Raw genomic sequence first — 22,047 nt, 5'->3', positions numbered from 1 at the left:
TTTTTATTGATTCGTGTCTTGTCTATGCCAATGAATAATTGTGCGAAGTTTCAACTTGATCCTAGAATGGGTCTGGGAGTAATAACGTGTACATCCTTTTCACCAGACAGACAGAGATAGACAGACAGACAGAGTGAGTTGATATAGGCTTTGTAATAATCAGATGGTTTTGTAATGTGAAACAGAAGGTTTATTTTGGTGCTACGCTTATCAACTCATTCTTTAAACGTTCTCTCTTCTACTTATTGAGATAGTATTCACGACATCGCTAGTTACCTCAGCAGCAGGCTCACCATACACTCAACACACACTCAACACTAAACATACACTCAACATACACTCAACATACACTCAACAATAATAATGAGAAAGCAGAAGAAGAAGAATGCAATTGTGCGATATGCATATAAGTGGGTTCGACAATATAATAATATTAAATAATAGGATTCAAAAGTTTAAGTTCCGTAATATACAGGAAATCTGTGTCATCGTGTGTGAAAACAAGCAAAATATTTAAACAAGGATACAAAGACAGTTTGTGTGGAAACACAAACTTAAAATCGACCCCAAAGTGGTCCACCCAGGCAGGAAAAAGGCAGGTTTCAATATTTTCAAAAGAATATCGGTATTAAATTCTATCAGAAGTGGTCCAGCCAGTTTGGTTAAAATGCAGGTTTCAATATTTTCAGAAAGAACATCATAATGAAATTCTATCTAAGGCAAATGACAGAGAATAATAGAGAAAAAAGGTTGACAGATCCCGTGAGGTGCCCCAAAGGACAAGCAGACCAAGGGCTAGGTGAAAGTGAATGTGAAGTTAGATGTGAACCTGGCCTAACTAATGTCTTATAATGAGTATCTAATTGATCTTATTGTTTTGTAAATGGTCAACCTCAAGAAGAAAACATTTCCGCAATAAAAAAATTACTTTAGTTTTGTGTTCCATACCAATATAGCTGCTGTGCAGTTCAGGCGATAATATGAAAAACTATTATTAAATGTTGTTTTAAAATATGTCCAACTTATTTACATGGTAAATAGATTTTTTCTCTTTAAAAAAGTTAACTTTTTTTTTTTGTAAATGTAGTATTTAGTATGACAGAACTTACATAACTTAGCAATACAATTGTAAAAAAAAAAATTGGACCAAAAATATAAAACCATTTGCATAAATGTCTGGAAAAAATAGTAAATGGAGATCTCCCTTACTAAAAAGCCTCCAGTGTTTGTTACTATTAATAGTGAATAGTTTTAAAAATGAAAAAAATGTTTGCATAATTGATTTTAAAAATTAGATTTTTAGCTTTCAGAAAAGAAAAAAGTAGCCGTGGCATCAGAACTTTGAATGATCTAAAATATCATGATGTCCGATTTTCATTTTCTCTTCTAGTTTCTGAGATCTAAAAGGGACGGACGGACAGACAGACAGACAGGCCATACAAAACTAATAGCGTCTCTTTCCCTTTCTGGGGCCGCTAAAAAAGGAATGTGAAGTGGGAAAAATAACGAGTCCAAGATATCTACCTGACAGACAGAGTTGTTATAAGCTTTGCAAAAAGAAAATTAGTTGCCAACTTTACTCTCAAATAGTCAAGAGATGAGAAATAGGGACATACACAAGTTTCCTAATTTGTCATTAAACTGCTGGTGTGTTTGAGAGCGGAAAAAATGCCAAGTTATTTTTTGTTCATGGGCATGTTTCGTGGAGTACGGTGAAGGTGGGTAAGGAAATGAAAAAAAAAAGGGGGTGGCTTATTTCCTGTTGAGTGTTGATCACTGATCACATTGGCCGTGTTTGCTATCGAGTATAATTTGATCCGGCTGTACACCTTTCGACCCCCTCCCACCTGAGCTCTTGGACACAAACCTCTCATTGAGGCGTGCTACGAGAAGCCCTAAGTCACGGCCAATGGTGTAATGTATTTGTAGCCACTTGTGGAATGGGGCCGCTTTAATTGTTATGTAATCTTTAACGGTCGATAACTTGGTCCACTCAAGGTGGAGCGCCCAGTGTGGTACCGGATTATATCGAAATATTCGCAGACGGGAAGGTTTGTTCATGTTTTGCAAAGGTTAGTTTTATTTTTTTTAAAAAGCACTTATTTTTTTTTTTACAAAGTTTAAATAAATTCGCTCTGTCTATCTGGAACAATTTTTTACATTTCATTTTCCCCACACCTATTCACGGATCAAGTTGAAACTTTACACAATTATTTATTGTAGCTTACAAAACAGAAATCAGTTTGAAAAATAACAATTTTTTCGATTAATTAATGGTTATTAATTATTTTGTCTGATATCAAAAGGGAAATTAATCCGTCAGTATTAAGAGATATAGCAAAATATGTGGAATTTTGGTAAATAATGATGTTGTTTGGTATCGAAAAAAGAAATTAATTCTAGATTATTGAAAGATATTGTTACCATTGTGGAGTTCTTCACCTTAAATACGTTTATTTTTAATTCCTCTATTCAAGTCAGAACTTCACGACTATGGATCCAGCAGATACCTGGGTCCAGGAACCTGGACAGTTGATCTCAAAAAAAGATTTACAGGCGCGTTGGCCACACGGTGGAAACCATTCTAACCGTTATAATTTTTCAAAGAAAAAAAATAAAAGTAAATTTGTCTAGGTCTAGAACCAACATGACGTAATCAGCCGTATTACTGTAGCTGAATAAATGTAAAGCTGCTTCAATTTTATTGAAGTTTACAAGCGTTGCATATATTTTAACGTAAATCTAATATAGGTTACACACAGATTCTAGATTTAGAAGTAGATCCATTCTAGGCTTCATTTTATCCGAATTCTAAATCAAAACTTTAGGTCAAGTGTTAGATCTAGATATAATGAACATACTAATAAATAATCTCCTAAATCTACCTGCCTCGCTGGCAGAATCAGAAAATGCATAATTTTTGCAATTGACTGTGTCACCGGTCTAATTGTTTCAATTATTATTTTATTATATTTGAAGAGTAATAAAGGAAATATTGTCTTTGTAAAATGTTTTTCTAGTTTAAAGTATTTTTTTAAACATAGTTTCTGGTTTAAATCATCTTTTTTATAAATTTTGTAGAAACAAAATGTTTTGTTTTGTTTGTTTTATAAGTTTTGGATGTTGTTTACAGCCATTGCGTCCTAGCCCCCAAACCTGCTGTCATAGGGAGGGGAGGGAAGCGGGAAAGGTCCGAACTCTGGTTAAAAACGACAGTGGGGTGAAAGTGTATCTGGGAGGTTTCCTTGGTGCCGGTGGATGCTCGACCAGAAAAAAAACCCAGCTCAAGACAAATAGTGATTTGAACTCGTGCCTCTTTCAGAGTAACTAAAAGCGGTTTATTCCTCAGCAACACATCCCATGCTATATTGATGGTGGAGGTTCTATAAAGTCATTGTGTGATAATTTGGATAGGCCTACATAACTCGCCATTACAGACTCTTTCCTAGTGTTTTTGTCGCCCTCCCCCCCTTTTCCATTTTTTTTTCTTTTTGATATTTTCAATACTAAGTACTTCCAGTATTTTAATTTAACCCGATAAATCAATACATTTTGGGAATGAAATTATGAGGAAAGGTTTTTAACAACGTAATTGACAAGTTGACGAGAATAACTAAGAGTCTAAGTCAATGACCATTTAAAAAACAAATGTCCAATGATTAAACATAATATCAAATTTAAGATTTGAATTGCAAGTATGAGGATATCGTGATTCAAGCATTGTTAGGTGATTTGTGTGACAGGATCTTACTTTATGGCTTGTACTCCATCATCAAATAACAGTATTTTTTAGCGGCTTTCTGTATGATGAAAAGCCGCTTTGTGTGGTCTGTCTTTCACGTTTAAATCTCAAAACCTAGAAAGATATTGTTAATCTGATTTCGCAATATTTTAAAGTCTTCAAAGTTAAAGAGACACAGTTATTTTTCGTCTTCTGGTAACGAACGTTTTTTTATTAATTAATTATACAAGCCATTTTTTTATTTTCCATAAAAATATTTACCATTGTAGGTTGCTGGTTATGTTAAGAAAGGGAAATAATTATTGAATCTTTTCAGTAACATTTAGACTGTGGCGTAGCCAGGGTATTTGATGCCCGATGAGGCAGCTTGTAATGATACAACAGCGAAACAAAAATATAGTGCAATCCTTTTAAATGTATTGCTAATTTGAAAAAAAGTACTAATTTTATAAACTGTAATACAAATGAATCTTACATGATTTCTTTATGGCAAACTATTAATAATTTTATCGAAATCTTTTTTTTTTTTCAATAGCTCTTGTTTAATGAACAAAATGGCCAATTAGTTAATTGTAATTTGTAATATCGGTATCTATTCATTTTTATCATTATTTCGTTCAAACCGGGTGATTATTTCTTAACAATCCGTTCCAAGGAATAACGAAATGACGTGTACACACTTTTTACCAGACAGATGAGGTAATATAGGCTTTGTAAAAAAAATGGTACACTACTTTCTTTGGAATTTATTTTGGTAAATATACCAGCTCATACAGAATACACTTTTTTTTTGTCAGACACTAAATTTGTTTATTGTGGGTTGGTGCACAGAAACATATTCTTGAACCCGGGGCCACGGGTACCTTGCTACGCCCCTGGTCTGAACATGCTCTTGAGAAGTCGCTGACAATGCTCTGCAATAATTTTCAGAGCAGGCATTTAGAGCATAGTCGTCAGCGAATAGCAAGTCTCTGATTACTGCTGATTTTGTTTTTGATTTTGCTTTGAGCCGCCTCGGGTTGAAAAGGCCACCATCAAATCTCTATGTGTTATATTTATAATTTATTTCCACTATTATCTCTATTTGTGAATGCATCTGTCAGCACAGCAGAAAACATGATACTGAACAGTGTTGTTTCTGTGATGCAGCATTGTTTTACACCATTTGATACTTCCAAAGGCTTTGATTATTGTCCAATCTCCTGAACACAAGCCTTCATGCCATCATGAAATAGTCTGACCATGATTATGCATTTTGTAGACATCAGTACGTTGACATGATCTGCTAAGAGTGTTGAATGCTTTTGTTAGGTCGACACATATTGAGAAGAGCTCAGCAATATGTTCTTTGAATATTTCTCGGAGCTGCCACACGGCTTATATGTGTGATGTTTTATGTTTTTTATATTTATATTTTCTCATATGTTTAACATATGTAGCCTAATATGTGCATTCACTGCATTGTGTGATTTGGGTAATATGTGTTATATAAATTGTTATATGTTATAGGTTTTATGCTACACTAGCTTTGTGTATATAAACTGAGAAGTCAAGTTAAAAACTACTGACTTGGTCACAATTTGCAGCCATACTCAGTTTTTGTACTGTTGGATAATTGTTTCAATGCTCCGTACAGAGAGATGATAAAGGTCACGATAACCTCCTGAGGGAGACTTTGATAAGCAATTGATTAATTCTGAACTCCAGGAAGTCAGCATCGTTTGATTAGCACAGCTTTTAAAAAGGTTTGGCTTTATGAGGTCATGTGACCAGCTCATGAGCGCTTCTGTCCACTCTGAGTAAAACGAAGAATACAAATCAATTTGATCTAATGAACTGTTTTCTAATATAATTACATTATGAAGATATCTGGTTCTATTTAGTGATTTAACTAGTCACAGAGATCTCAGAGCTGACTAACCTATACACTATACAAGTAAGTAACCTTCCTATGATGGCTTCAAAAACTTTGTATTAGTGATATACATATATTCTATATTTCAATAGTTGACAAGTTCTCATGTATTTACCGCTGATTGTTATATTTCATTAGTAGACTTGTATATTGTTAAATTTCAGTGGATGGCTTATATAGAATTGTTATATTTCAGCTGTAGACTTGCATTTATAATTGTTATATTTCAGTAGTGAACTTGATCGCTTAATTATAATTTTCTTATTTTAATAGAGGATTAGATCACTCGTATATAATTGTTGTATTTCAGTATTTGACCTGTATATATATAGATCTAGTTATTAAATTTCCGTAGTAGACTAATTGTTATATTTCAGTAGTAGACTAAATTGCTTCTATTTAATTGTTATATTTCAGTAGTAGACTAAATTGTTTCTATTTAATTGTTATATTTCAGTAGTAGATTAAATTGTTTCTATTTAATTGTTATATTTCAGTAGTAGACTAAATTGTTTCTATTTAATTGTTATATTTCAGTAGTAGACTAAATTGCTTCTATTTAATTGTTATATTTCATTAGTAGACTAAATTGTTTCTATTTAATTGTTATATTTCAGTAGTAAACTAAATCCCACATATATAAATGTTATATTTCAGTGGTAGACTAAATTGCTTGTATTTAATTGTTATATTTCAGTAGTAGCTACGTGTCAGCAGTATATTTCCAATGTCCTTTTTTCGTGTCAGTATCATATCCAGCTGGTGCCAGTGCCCAGACCTAGGGTGCCTCCATGAGACACAGTGCTGTGGTTTTGTTCTGAAGTATGTGTTGGTAATGCAGAGCTTATGGTATGTGCAGAATTCAAGCAGTCTTTGTCCGTTCTCATTCATCTTTCCGATTCCAAAAAGCCCAAGACAGTCTGGCCAGGTAGTGTGATCTGATCCTACTCTGGCATTGAAGTCACCTAGAAGGATCATATGTTCTTTTTGAGGAATGTTTGCAATGGCTTCTTTGAGGTCTTCATAGAACTTGTCTTTGTCCTCCTGAGGCGAGCATAGTGTGGGGGCATAGGCACTAATTAGAGTGACTTTTCCAGATGCTGTCATCATACTTATGCTTAGTAGCCGTTCCGAGCCACCAACTGGGGGGACTATCATGGGAAGAAGACTGTTCTTGACAGCAAAGCCCACACCATGTATTCGAGTCTCATCCTGTGCTTTCCCTTTCCAAAAGAAAGTGTAGTCAGTCTCGCGGAGCATGCCGTTTTCGGCCAGTCGGGTTTCTTGCAGGGCTGCAATGTCAATATGTAGCCTTTTTAGCTCGTTGTTTATAACTGCCGTCTTCCTTGCATCGTCGATCTGCCTTAGATCATCAGTGAGACCAGGACACATTGTCCTGACATTCCAAGTGGCCAGTCGCATGACAGGGATTTTCTTTTTCAGTTTAATTTTTCTTCTTTTGTTGCTTGGTGCAAGTTTCCAGCCTACTTGTCGTTTTAAACTAAGCTCTAAGCACCCATTAGAGCAGGCAGGCTGTGGCGGATCAGCACCTAACTGACTGGGGGCTGCCCAGGTTGAGGCGGGCGGTAGCTGATCAGTGAGGCGCGAAGACCTCTCCCACCGTCAGAGACAACCCGTGGCGTCCATACATTACGCCAATCAAGTTGGACTTATAACCCGTAACTGTTGTCTCCCGTGTTGTTTTAGCCGCTTTGCAGCAGCACCAGAGTTTCCTCTCCGGGGCGCATTCCTGGGCCTTGGATAAAGGGGTCATGGGTGGCCCATGCGACATGATCCCTCTCTCGACCTTGCTGATGTGATCCAAAGGAACGCATCGCATTACATTTGGCACCAACTCAGTTGCAGAAGCTGCCGGAGGGAATTTCATAGCTGATACTCCCAACGCCTAAGGGGCTTCACTCCTGATTTCTCCTCGAGGTTGTCTCCTGAAGCCTCAGTACCGCAAGGCAGCGGGGGTTTGAAGTCAGAGTACCCCTCTCCTAGATGAACTGCCTTACTAGGCTGACGAGCTCCATCTGCCCGAAGCTCCCGGTTTTGTGGCGCCAGGTATCCGCCTTCACCCCTTCACCTGTTAGTAAGAGCAGTTTCGCCGGGCTTAATATCTAAGCCACACGAGCAGGCCAGGTGCTGGACTTAGTTGTCAGAGGCTATTTGAGACGCATGCCATTAGGAGTACTTTATAGACAATGGGAGCTTAACCCCATTGACACCCCTGGCCATGAAAGGACATTGGAAATATACTGCTGACACGTAGCTACCAAAGCGCGGATTGTGATACTGATCATACTTTAGTGTCATGCCGGACAAGACTGCTGCCAACTAAGATCCACACTTCACAGGGAAAAAGAAAATCACGCCTGAATACTACTAGCACAAAAAATCCTGATCTTTGCACCGAATTTGAGAACAAATTAGAGGAAGCTTTTAAAAACTTCTCTGTGACTGAGGTAGAAAAAAGCTGGACGTTTATGCGTGATACAATCTACCAAACATCATCACTGGTCTTTGGAAACAAAACCAAGAAAAGCGAAGACTGGTTTGACGCTAGTCTACCAGAAATGGAAACTGCCACTACGAACAAGAGAGCAGCCATGCTAATCTACAAGAAGGATCCCACCCCAAGCAACTTAATAAGGCTCAGAGCTGCACGTAACAATGCCCAAAGAGTAGCGAGACAATGTGCTAACAAATACTGGCAGGAGCTATGCGAAGATATTCAATCTTGTGCCGACTGTGGTAACATAAGAGGAATATATGAGGGCATGAGAAAAGCCTTTGGACCTCACACCAGCAAGTGTGCTCCACTCAAGTCAAAAGATGGCTCAATCATCAGCGATCGTGCGCTGCAAATGGAACGATGGGTAGAACACTATGCAGAACTCTACCAGATTGAAAACGCCATCTCACCAAATGCTGTTTCCAACTTCCCATCACTTCCAGTTTTGACGGAATTAGACGAAACGCCCTCAGTAAAGGAGCTGAGCATTGCCATTGACATGCTTGCACATGGGAAAACACCCGGAGGAGATGGCATTCCTGCTGAAGTAATTCAGGCTGGAAAACATGCCCTAATCAAACCACTCCATGAACTGCTAAGCTTGTGCTGGGAACAAGGAATGGTCCCCCAGGAATTGAAAGACTCCAACATTGTTACAATTTATAAAAATAAAGGCGACCGCTCTGATTGTAACAATTACAGAGGCATCTCACTGCTTAGCATAGTCGGAAAGGCTTTTGCTAGAGTGTTACTAAAGCGATTACAGATCCTGGCAGATCGTGTTTATCCAGAGTCGCAGTGTGGCTTTAGTTCAGGAAGATCTACAACAGATATGATTTTCTCTCTGCGGCAGCTACAGGAGAAGAGCAGAGAACAAAAGCAGCCCCTCTTCATAGCTTTTATTGATTTGACCAAGGCCTTTGACCTTGTTAGCAGAAGCGGTCTGTTTGCTGTACTAGAGAGAATCGGATGTCCAAATAAGTTAAGAAAACTAGTGTCAGCTTTTCACGAAAATATGCAGGGCACCGTTCAGTTTGAAAGTTCTTCCTCCAGGCCATTCTCCATTAAGAGCGGTGTAAAACAAGGATGTGTACTGGCCCCTACACTTTTTGGCATCTTCTTCTCAGTCGTACTATCCAGTGCTTTTAAATCCCTGGAAGACGGAATATACATCCATAGCAGATCCGATGGAAGGCTCTTTAACCTGGCACGTCTTAAAGCCAAAACGAAAAGGCGTCGTATCTTGATAAGGGAGCTGCTGTTTGCCGATGACGCGGCACTCGTATCTCACTCACAAGGAGGTCTACAGAAGCTAGTGAACGCCTTAGCAGCTGCTTGTCAAGAGTTTAGCCTTACTATAAGTCTCTCCAAGACCGAAATCCTGGCACAAGACGTTGCAGAAATACCTATAATACAAATTGGGAACCACACCCTTTCAGTGGTGCAGGAATTTACCTACTTGGGTTCAACAATTGTCAGTAACCTAGACTTAGACATCGAGCTGACAAAAAGGATAGGAAAAGCTACCACAGCATTGGCAAAACTCTCCAAGCGCGTCTGGGAAAATGGTAAATTGACCACAGCGACCAAAATCCTAGTCTACAACGCCTGTGTTGTGAGCACTCTCCTTTATGGCAGTGAAAGCTGGTCAACATACATGTACCAAGAGCACAGATTGAATAGTTTCCACTTGCGCTGCCTGAGACGCATAATGGGCATCTCTTGGAGGGACCATGTCTCCAATCAGGAAGTTTTGAGACTGGCCAATATGAACAGCATGTATGCTCTCCTGACACAAAGGAGATTACGCTGGCTCGGACATGTCACCCGCATGCCAGATGGTAGAATCCCGAAAGATATCTTATATGCTGAGCTTGTGGAAGGAGTCAGACCCAAGGGCCGCCCAAGACTAACATATAGAGATGTCTGCAAGCGAGACATGAGAGCCTCAGGCATCAGTGAAAGTATGTGGGAAAACATAGCCAAAGACCGGAGTGCATGGAGACAGACTGTGCGTGCTGGGACAACCCTTGCTGAGAACAAAAGAATTGAAGCGGCTTTAATCAAGAGGGAAAAAAAGAAAGCTGCCCTGTCTGCTAGCCCTAAATCAGAGGCATACAAATGTACGAATTGTGGCAAAGTCTGCCGTTCTAGAATTGGCTTGATTAGCCACACCAGATTCTGCCCCGTCTCAAGATTAAGCCAAAACCAGTGACTCACTTGGGCGCATCCATTGCCTTTCGAGACAAAAGGAGCCATAAATTTCAGTAGTAGACTAAATTGTTTCTATTTAATTGTTATATTTCAGTAGTAAACTAAATCCCACATATATAAATGTTATATTTCAGTGGTAGACTAAATTGTTTCTATTTAATTGTTATATTTCAGTAGTAGACTAAATTGTTTCTATTTAATTGTTATATTTCAGTAGTAGACTAAATCGCTTCTATTTAATTGTTATATTTCATTAGTAGACTAAATCGCTTCTATTTAATTGTTATATTTCAGTAGTAAACTAAATCCCACATATATAAATGTTATATTTCAGTGGTAGACTAAATTGCTTGTATTTAATTGTTATATTTCAGTAGTAGACTAAATAGCGTATAAAGTATATAACTGTTATATTTCAGTAATAGACTAAATCACTTGTATATAGGCCTAATTGTTATACACATAATTCAGTTAGACTAGCTATATATTTTTATATAATAATTGGTGTTTTTCAATAATGTATTTCAGAACTCCCAATTTATAATACATTGCCTTGAAACCATTAGTGGAATGAGTGAGGTGGCCGTAGGGGCGATCTCCGACCGAGCGAATTGGTATAGAGCAATCATACAAAATTACTTATTTTGATAATATATACTAAGTATCTATATTTTGACCTACTTTTAGATTTTGTCCCCCAAACCCCTTTCCACTGGTATGTTGGCCATTTCGTGTGGATGGAAGAAAGGTGGGTGGCATCTATCGCCCACCCCCAACCATAATCCTTTAAGGGGGGGGGGGGTCAAATGTTTGTACAGAAATGACAGTTTGTGAACAATATTAGCTAAATACTCATATTATATATGCTACCCATTGATATTTAAAATTACTGATATGTTATGCAGTACCGCAATGTGGTCCTCAATTTAATCATTTGTTATTATAAATGAAAGGTGATTGATGCCACGTGGGGCAACGGGAAGTAAATATATCCACACACACACACACATACACACCGGGCCCTAAACTTTTGGAGGGCGGGCGACGATTTGTGTACAAAGAAATATGTCACTACTATAAGTTATATATAGTATATATTACATGTTTATATCAAGTCGTCTCCGCTCCAATATCGAATGCAATAATTAAGAGTAAATATAAAATTCATCAGCTTCACTTTTACCGCCCCCTTCCATTTTCTGACGAAAGCAGACTTATTAAAATATGTGTGTGCGTGTCTTTGTGTGTATAAACAAAGTATGTGAATTTATACTTAGGGTCAATGTTTAGACAAAAAGCCCCCCCCTCAAAGGTTCTAGATCCGCTATTGATTGAAACGGCCTCTACAAATCATCTAGACCGTGATTTCAACACGTTTTGTACTCTCTTTAAAGGGGGTGAGCTGAAACTTCCCTTTTTTAATTGCCTAAAGCCAGATATGTTTTAAAATGGTATAACCACGTGTTGTAAATTCGGAAAAGGGGGGGGGTGGAGAGATCAGTGTTTTTTTCTGTCATTACATTCAATGAGGAGGCGTGGTGGCTGAGCGGTAAAGCGTTTGGCTTCTGAACCGGGGGTCCCGGGTTCCCCTCAAGAGTCCACCCAGCTCTAATGGGTACCTGACATTAGTTGGGGAAAAGTAAAGGCGGTTGGTCATTGTGCTGGCCAAATGAGACCCTCGTTAACCGTAGGTCACAGAATCAGATGACCTTTACATCATCTGCCCTATAGACCACAAGGTCTGAAAGGGGAACTTTACTTTTTTTTTTTACATTTAATGAGGAAGTGCTGCGAAGAGCAGGGTGCCAGAACACCCGCGCTGTTATCAGCATGTTCACAGAATGCCACATGTCGACTTCCACAATACATTCTGTATGTCCTTCCATTTCAAAGTACACAAATGCGCCATGAAGCTCTTCAAATTGTTGAGAAAAATGAGGCATTAAATAGATCCATATGAAGCGCAAGCAGATGGCATATAGAAAGAAGTGTGATAGTGTTTACAGCATCTGGTGATTACAGCCTATAACAGCAGTTGAGTATAAAGGATTGGCCTCTATTGTCGCATGTGAAGCGGCTAAGGGAAAAGAAACTCTCTCGACACATAAAATGCCACAGAAATTCGTCTTAAAGAAGATGGAACGATTTCTTTCTAGGATTTAAACAACATTAATTTTTTTAATGAACGTAAGAAGCTTCTAGAATAAAATAAAACTCATTAGCTCAATACGTTTGAAGCCTGCAATGACTCAAGCAAATATATAAACTGATTGTGATATTAATTTCTAAAGTAAAATTAGGTTCACATATTTCTTTGTGTCCACAGACTCGGAGCAGCTTCTTTCACTCTAACCATAATGCCCTCTGGTGAAAAGCGCCCGGCATCAGCAGATACAATGCTCCTGGTTTTAAAGCCTCGCGAAGAGAACTACAAGCAAGTGGCGGCCCAGATGTACGGAACTGAGAATGAGAGGCTGGCCTACAGGAAAAACAGAGTGATTCAGATGAAGTTGGGCACTTACTTGGCCGAGGTTTGCCTCCAAGAAAAAAGTGCTGCTCTGATCTTGAAGAATGAGGAGCACAGGTAATTAATTAATCATGTAACTGTAGACCTAAAATTACTGGCAGGACTTTGTCGCCTATTGAAGGGTGTGATTGAATGATCAATAAACTCTTGACCTCCAAATCGAATGAATTCAGATTATGTTGAGAAATTGGATAGAGCGTGTTGATCGTTGTGCTGGCCACATAACACAATAAGATCATTTCACATGTATATGCTGTGTGTTGGAAGGATTCTATTATTTTCTTTTTTGTTTTAAAGAATACATGTATTTTTTTATCAGAAATATGCTCCGAGTCTCCGACCCCCATTCCAAATCAATACCAGTGGCTTAGCTAGGGTAGGGGGAGGAGGGGGGAGAATTTGAAAATCCCCCCTGGCCTCCACTTCAGAAGGGCTCCCAAATGAGTGTTTTTTACATTAAAAATTAAATATTACTCAAAATGAAGGGGCCCTCAAAGAGGTCAAGCCCCCCCCCCCAGGACCCAATTGATGGAAAATTCCTAGCTACGCCTATGATCAATATCATCAGCAACTAATTTTTTTTTCTTACCTAAAGTGGGCATATTATTCTTCTTCTTCTTCTTCTAGCTAGCTTTATTGATGCTGAGCTGTGAGCTCTTTTGCAGACTGTGCCAAGGAAAAAAAGTGTGCTGTTTTCTTCAGTTGTTCAGCACTGCCATACAGGGTGGTGGTTATGTTGGGCTGTAGTGGAAGTAGGGTCTGCCTAAGGTGGATTAGGAAGGGGCATTCAGGATATGGTTTACGGTTTCAAAGGGGTGGGCGCAGTGTCTGCAAAGGGGTAGTTGTGTGGAGTTTATTTTGTTCAGGTGGTAATTTAATAGTGGTGTGTGTCCTGTTCTTAGTTGGAAGATTGTAGATTGTTCTTTGCGGGGGAGGAAGTTAATACTGCCCAGTTTGTTAGGCGTAGTCATTTCTTTGAACATGGCTCTGCCTGTGTTTCCTGATGCCCATTGGTTGAGCCACTCCTCTTCGTGATTGTTGACTAATATTGACCTTAGGGTGAGGTAGTTAACAGGTCTATCTGGTTGTTCCATAGATGAACCTGCCTTTGATAGCTTATCTGCCAGGGCATACCCATGGCACAGTCCACTTTAAGCTTTCTACTGCAGAAAGTTCCATTTGTAGAGCTCTATGAATGGCAGAGAATGGACCATTGGCCAACCCCACCTTGACTCATGGATATTCCGGTTACAGTCTTCAGACCTAGATGTTTCCTTTTATGTCAGTATTGGAGAAAATTGCCAAGACTGAAAACTCCCTTAAAATGCGGGGACTATATATTTATATATTTAAAAAAAGCCTGAGGAAACACCCAGCCTACACTAAAAGTGGGCATAATATATAAAAGCTAAATACAATAAAGTAAAGTAGCCTAAAAATTATTGATAAACACTTGATGATTTTTGATGATAATAATAAATAACCTCAATTTTTTAATGAATGCTCGTTATGCACAGAAACATTATGTAATAGTATATGTATATTGCCAATGGCTAGCGGATTTCCCATTCTCCTATATCATGTTCAGTGAGTCCTGGTCCAAGCTCTTGAGTGGACATGTGGGTTACGGACGGGACACATGTTTGTCGGAGGATGTTTTTTGTCAGACATTTCTCCGATAAAATTAAAAATACCTAGTCTACATAGGGATTCGAGCTCAGGCCCTCCTCAGATAGGTTTTCGCTACTGTTGTGGGCTAATCTTTGATCTGACTTCACTTCTATCTCATTAATTACTCCACATTAGCCACAGAACATTACAGGTTAATAATACACTTGATAACGACTTTTACTGTTGCAAATTACACATTTATTTATAACTAAGAAGTCCATCTAGTCTTCATAAACGTCGCTACTTCACTAACTAACATCCAAAACAAACTACTTCTATACTATCGCCATGTTGTTCTTCTTGTTCGTCTATTCTACTACGTCATTCGTCTTACTACGTCACTACTTTTATCGTCGCTAAAAACTAACATACTCTCTAAACTTGTACATAACACTACTCAGCTACACATCCGACGTGTCATCAATCAAAGACAAGATGGGAGAATGAAGAACACAGAGGCCTTAACAAAGGAGTTTATTAACTTCATTTCAATAATGTAACGCTCCAAGGAACGAAGAATTCAAGCTTATGTATAGCTCATAGCATTTAAAAAAACAACTACCAACAAAATCTTCCAGCACAAGGGAGTTTGAAGGGAGGAGAAGTCCTTGTGGATCTCTTTTCACAGCTTCATGTGGTCTCGATCATCTGATGTAGTCTTTGTGCTCTGTCCACTTCTAGATAAAATCCACTCAACTTTTCTTTCACACTATCTAGTGCATATCTCTATATCAAATAGAATTAACTTTTAAAGCTGAAAGACTGAGATGATAGATAGATAGATAGATAGATAGATAGATAGATAGATAGATAGATAGATAGATAGATAGATAGATAGATAGATAGATAGATAGATAGATAGATAGATAGATAGATAGATAGATAGATAGATAGATAGATAGATAGATAGATAGATCGATAGATAGATTACATTAGATTAGATTAGATTAGATTAGATTAGATTAGATTAGATTAGATTAGATTAGATTAGATTAGATTAGATTAGATTAGATTAGATTACATAAATAGATAGATAATGAATTTGGTTTTTTTTCAAGATTTCTCCAGAAAGTCTCCAAAAGATCCACTACTCCACCATCGGTCCGAATGCTCCAAGAATTAAACAGATTTATGCAAAAAACTTTTGCCAATACTGCTGAAGGGAAACCAGTTATTCGGAATGTATATAGCCAGCCTGTGGATTTCAAACAGTCATGCTACAAAGATGAAGAGCTTTCTTCTAACAATGTACATATGCCCTCTGACCCCAACAAATTGCCTTCTGCTTTATCACCAAGAAAACGGCCTGTTGTCCTGGCCGACAAAACATTTTTAAAGGAGACAGTCCATAAGAAGGACACTCTTGGCTTAGAGCTTCATCTTCCATCCATAGAAAGAACCTACAAAGAAAGTCAAGAGTTGCACTATGTAGCCACATTGGACCCCAGTGAGTCTCTCAACGACGAGGTTTTCCATGATGTCACGGCACAACTTGACTTTGTCTTGCCCAATATAACAGATGAGTCATCTGACTTAAATGTGAGTGAGCTTAATGACGCCAGCAGTGACGTGAAACATTCAAACAGAAAAACAACTGATGTCCTTAAACTCATTGACCAAAGACTTGAAGAAACACATCCACAGTTCTCTAAGGGGAACTTCTCATCCAAGAAAGCACCTTTAGTACGCCGCAATAAGACAAGCGAATTAAGGGAACACAAGGCCATGGATAAGATTGCGACGAATGACATGTCCCAGCAGATCAATGTGACTCTGTAGACATTAAGATTGCGACGAATGACATGTCCCAGCAGATCAATGTGACTCTGTAGACATTAAGATTGCGACGAATGACATGTCCTAGCAGATCAATGTGACTCTGTAGACATTAAGATTGCGACGAATGACATGTCCCAGCAGATCAATGTGACTCTGTAGACATTAAGATTGCGACGAATGACATGTTCCAGCAGATCAATGTGACTCTGTAGACACTAAGATTGGAATGAGCTATTTTTTTAATTGTGCAACTAACGTATTTTATTAGAAGAAATGGAAATAAAATAATACAAATATGTCATTATAACGTTTTTTTTCTTTATCCCTTTAGCTATTGTGACAATTTTGTAAACATTTATTTAATATAAAATCATTTTAAAATAGTTGCTGGAAAAACTTTTGCTTTGTTAAAACCGGGGCGGACTGGGTGTTAAAATTGGCATCATTGCATATGATATGTATACAACTGAACGCATTTATTACAAAGGTATTGTATATCGTCTCGATGGTACCGGGTTCGAAGTGTGCCTGCTGCCTACTCCCCACCCCCCACCTGGTCGTCCTGTGGGATGTTTGGGCGTACACGTTTTTCCCAACCTTTTTTTTTTCTATCTTACAGACTCGTGTCGTAAAAGAATGTAGACTTAGGAGCCTGTAAATCACAATTTTAAACAATAAGCAGATATCTGTCAACAAAATTAGTCAAGAAAAGCCACAATTGGAGATTTTCACGATACACTAAATAGCTAAACAATGTCAAGGACGCAAAAATTGAACTTCCAAATTGCCAACTAAATCAAAGCTACAAAAGGAAAAGCTCAAAGAGAATTCGATTCTGCAGAGCTAAATAGTGCTAAATAAATGTTTAGCTTTTTAAACAAAAAGATCTGCTTCTCCAGACTTCCTTTATTCTGTACACCGGAGACACCAAACATTAATGAACTCCATATATACAAGCCTATAACACATCGGCACGGACTCAATGGCACATGTAATCCCATCAAGGATGTAGAACTTACCAATGTGCATTCCCTATTTCTTCATTATTAAATAATCATTTTATAATTGCTTACTAATTAATTATTTCAAATAACGCACACCTTTCGTTGCTTGGCCCAGTGAAGTGAAATACAATTATGTACAACGAGTTGTTGTTTTTTTTATATATAAACGTGTATTAACTCATAAACTTGCTTGTAAACATCGAGATCAACCTTCACGCTTGTTTTCTGAGATTTTGGTAAGTTTTTGCAGACAATACAGAATAGCCGCCATGCATTTTTCAACTTTGCTCAAAATTTGGCAAGTTTGGTTTTGAAAGTCAAACAGTTCCAGTTTTAGGTCTGTTATGGCAGTTGTCAAATCGACTGAATTTAGATCACTCTTACTTTCTATAAATATATATTTAGCTGCTGATCCTTTCCTCCTGCTAAATGTTGCAATTTAGCTTAGAAAAAAAGGTTTATGTCCGCAAACATATGCAAAATTAATTAGTTCTTTCCCTGTTATTTGGTGGTGTGCAAGATAAGCTGACAGCTTCAAGTGCATTCTTCCTTCCATGGCTGATTTCTGACACTCTTTCTAGCGGACATTATTGTACACATTTATTGTTATTGTAGATTGCCATTTTTTACACTTCATTTTAGTTCTCTCATGAAAACAGTGGCGTAGCTAGCCATGTGCGAGTGGTGCGGGCCCACGGGGCATCAGGTGATGAGGGGCATCAAACTAAGGATACATTTTCTCAATAAAATCAAACTAAGGATACATTTTCTCAATAAAATCATACATGAACAAAGACAAACTACTGAATTTGAAATAATTACTTGAAATTAATTTACTTAAGTAATGAATTTCCTATGTTCTTGCTTAAATTAAACGCAAGCTGTTTACCTGGTTGAATCAAGTTGACTAGATTTGTTTAAATCTCTGAAGGCAATGCACTTTTACACGCTCACGTACTTTTTGATATCTAGATCTAGAGCTTATAAATAAATGCCTTAGACTCTGAAATAGCACAATCTGTCACTTGATGGGCATCGCAAAAAAGTGGAAGAAGAATGAAAAAAAGATCTAGGTCATTCTTAAGGGTTTGTGAAATTACTATTCAATTACGATCCACTCCTGAGAGAACTTTTTCTTCGAACTAAGCTTAGTTCCAGACCAAACACGTACATGTCTTCACAATACTAAAAGAACCTATTGTAATATTAGGTGATCATCATCATCACTCCTTTGAGTTCCTCATGGAACATAGGGCCTCGACAAAAACACGCCACTCTCCACGGTCTCTTGCTAGTTGTTTTTTTTATGGTTTCCCAGCTCTTCCAGGTCTTCTCTGCTTCTTCAAGTACACTGCGTCGCCATGTTCTTTTTGGTCTTCCTCTGCGTCTTGTTCCCTGGGGGTTCCACCCTAAGGCCTGCCTAGCTCTGTTGCTGGTATCTTTTCTAAGGTTGTGACCAATCCATCTCCACTTCCTCTCTAAGATCTGCACTTCTATATATATATATATTAGGTGATAATGAGCCAAATATTTTTCGATCTTTAAACAGTTCACTTGACATCTCAAAACTCAATAATTTTTTCCAAATGTTGAGGTTACGTTTTCATGGATACAGACGGGGCATAAATTCTGTAGTCTTTCATTGACATCATCCTTATCCTAGAACCATTCTCTGAGTTTGGCTGGAATTCGGGCTGAAGCTGACATCTATTCAGTAACATTTTTTGATACACACCTTTTTATCGACTTCAGCACATCGCTAGGACGTCCTCAATAAAATAACTGAAACTATCTTAAGCGCAGAAGTCGTTAAGATAGTTATGGATTCATTTAAAAAAAAAAACAACTATAGAAACACTAGAGACATTGACTAGACCAGATGAAAACTCTTCTACTAGGTCTGAAGCAGGCAGATTGTTAGTTGCTATGCAGTCTTCATTTTTTTTCACCTACCTTGGGTTTTGGCCCCTGTAATAGCTGAATTAAGGACGCGTAAGTCTTCCTTTAAAAACAAGAGATTGTCAATTCGAGACTGCGTACTTGAAAAGATTAAAAACATTCTTAACTACTAGACGGAAGAATATCGCATTGAATCCAGTGTTACCTTTACAGAATGCATGTGCTCAGATTTGGTGATTAGCGCAGAACTTCAAAGAAGTGTTAGCCGCAAGATGCCAGACGAAAAAGGTGAAGATTCTGTATTAACACACAAGAAAGAGCTAAGGGTGGAAATGTATTCTTCCTTGGACGGGATAGTGCAAGAAAAGTATGAGCAATATCATGATGTGGTAGGTAAATATGAAATATTTGTCACCATCCCAACTAGTGAATCCTCAGAAGCAGTTGAACTTCTGCAACAAGAACCTGTTTCAGATACTGCGTTTTAATCTTTAAAAATGTTGACTAGATGATTCAGTTGTAAATATTGTCTTTATTTTCATATTTCTGACAATTGTGGTAAGTGAGGTTCTGTGCGAGCAAAGTTTTTTCAGACTCAAGCTGATCATTAATTAATGGCAATCAACGCTGAAAAAATTAGCGACTCACTAATTTGGCAATTGTTGGGAAAAATATATATCAATTCTGTCAGCAAGAAAGCAGCTAAGATTTTTGTAGTATCTTGTTGTTAAATTGATTTTTTTTTGGCGAATCAGCAATACTTTAACACTAAAAACACATTAGGTCGAAAAAAAAGCCCGCTGTTTTATTTCGTTTTTTATAGACGGGGGGCTGCCGCACTGGGCATCATATACCCTAGCTACGCTACTGCATGAAAGTAAATATTTTCATTGCGTCTACATTTAGTTAAAGTCAATTATAAAATCTTAATGTGTTTGTGTCCAGGGAAGAAGATATTTGAACCATTCAATGGACAATCGAAACTATCACGAAAAATTGAACAATTTCTGAATAATATTGACCGTGTGGAAACGTCTGGCACATAAATAATGCAACCACGCTACTAATAATAATAAAATAAAAATAGTTGGTATAACTGATAGCGCAGCCATAGTTTCAATTAGAGGCGATCAAAAAGCGATGTGAAGATACGTAAAGTGGTTGACAACATTACTTTACTGTCAGTAGCGGGAAAAATCCTTAACACAGTAGTGACCAACTCTATAGTTGGCAATGTGCTCTCTGAAAGTCAGTGCGGTTTTCGGGCTGATAGAGGCACATCAACCATGATTTTTCGTCTTGCGTCAAATGCAGGAAACATGCAATGAGCAGAACCTGTACGTGGCCTTCATTGACCTCACCAAAGTGTTTAATACAGTGAGTCGCGATGGCTTGAGGAGAATTCTATCTAGGCTCGGATGCTTTCAAAGATTCATCGCTATCCTGATGGTAAAACAGGACAAATCAGATACAATTGTGACCTATTCCCTATAGAGAATAATTTGAAGCAAGTTTGTGTGCTTGCTCCATGATAATATAAGGATTGGTTAAAATATCAATAAGTAGTTTTTATCATATAGATATGTAATTAACTATTAACAAACTATGATTTCTTAAAATTAATTGGACTGCGCCCCCCCCCCTTTTTTTTTTCCAAAATCGGTCAAAATACTAGAAGTTGGGCGACATAATCTAAAAATAGGTTAAATTTAAATTATTATCATACGTAAAGAATTCGTATAGGCTTACAAATTGGGCGTTTTTTCTACTAAAATTCGCCCTCCCCCGATCGGCCATACCGCATATTTAATATACGGCTCCTGTTCTCTCATACTAAACATGGAATTAACAAGAATAGGGGAATTTGTTTTACACAAACTTGTCGGCGACCCCGTTGAGTCCGTTGTTAAATCATCAATGGAAGCCCAAAACGAAATATGCTGGCTCATTGTGTACAAGAAGTTGTAAACACTTTTTTTGGTAAAGCAAACCTAGCTTTAACTTTTATTTACAATAGGCCTACTCTTGAGAAGACTATATAGGCCTATCGACTACTTAAACTTAAATCTAAGTAAACTATTAACAGATGCAGTCACAAAACTATTTTTGTTATCAGTAGCCTAAATATTTTTATTTAACTTAAAGCTTATCTCGTTTTAAAGTTATGTAGACTGTGCGTTTTAAACACATCAGCTTAAAGCATCCAGTCTGCAGAAATCACGTTTATTTAGCCTTTTCATCCTCAATAAACCTTTTCATAACTTAAGTAAAGAAAGGAATGCATTCAAATCTACTGTAACAACTTCTGCTGCACATCGACTGAGAGGCTTCACTTAACACACTAGTTGATGTCCTTTCACGTTCGTTCCCCTCCCCGTGGATATAGATTTTTGCCAAAAGTATATAGGCCTATAGGCCGATAATAGCTTAGGCCTTCTTTAACTATTAAGGTTGATAACTCTGTCGTGGTTAATAAATGTCCGCTTATAGCGTACTCGTATTCTTTTAATATTCTCCGGATTTACTACATTGCGCAAACCCTAAAAAGTTACATTTCTGTTACTAAAATATGCATATGAATTAATTTTATTTTTTAAAACAAAGGAAAATCTAATTTAATTAACCACGCTCTCTTTCTTCTTGGCCTATAATATGGCATGTTATTAGATATTAATATTTGTTAATAATAAGTTGATTTATATTAAAGCTTTTGAAAAAAAAAAGTAAGATCATCCAGACAAATTCTTCCCTGGGGCCTCCACGTGATATCGGTCCCGT

At 37.7% G+C, this 22,047-nt stretch overlaps 1 protein-coding gene across 2 annotated transcripts in view; it reads left to right on the top strand.

Annotated features, from left to right (window-relative positions):
• LOC106056472 (uncharacterized) overlaps positions 1-16,640 on the top strand; it is a 17,490-nt gene extending 850 nt beyond the window's left edge. The window contains exons 1-3 of one of the 2 annotated variants that reach the window (XM_013213254.2): positions 1,887-2,072; positions 12,716-12,973; positions 15,646-16,640. In XM_013213254.2, the coding sequence (XP_013068708.2) occupies positions 12,747-12,973; positions 15,646-16,366 (948 nt within the window). In that variant the 5' untranslated portion in view covers positions 1,887-2,072; positions 12,716-12,746 and the 3' untranslated portion in view covers positions 16,367-16,640. Of the gene's footprint in view, positions 1-1,886; positions 2,073-12,715; positions 12,974-15,645 lie in introns of those variants that run through there. The other variant, XM_013213255.2, reaches the window with a different exon arrangement.
• Positions 16,641-22,047: the final 5,407 nt, after the last annotated feature.

Source organism: Biomphalaria glabrata, chromosome 6 (genome assembly GCF_947242115.1).
Source record: "Biomphalaria glabrata chromosome 6, xgBioGlab47.1, whole genome shotgun sequence".
Taxonomy (NCBI): domain Eukaryota; kingdom Metazoa; phylum Mollusca; class Gastropoda; family Planorbidae; genus Biomphalaria; species Biomphalaria glabrata.
The sequence above is the reverse complement of the archived record's forward strand: the minus strand, read 5'-3'. Positions and strand labels throughout refer to the sequence as shown.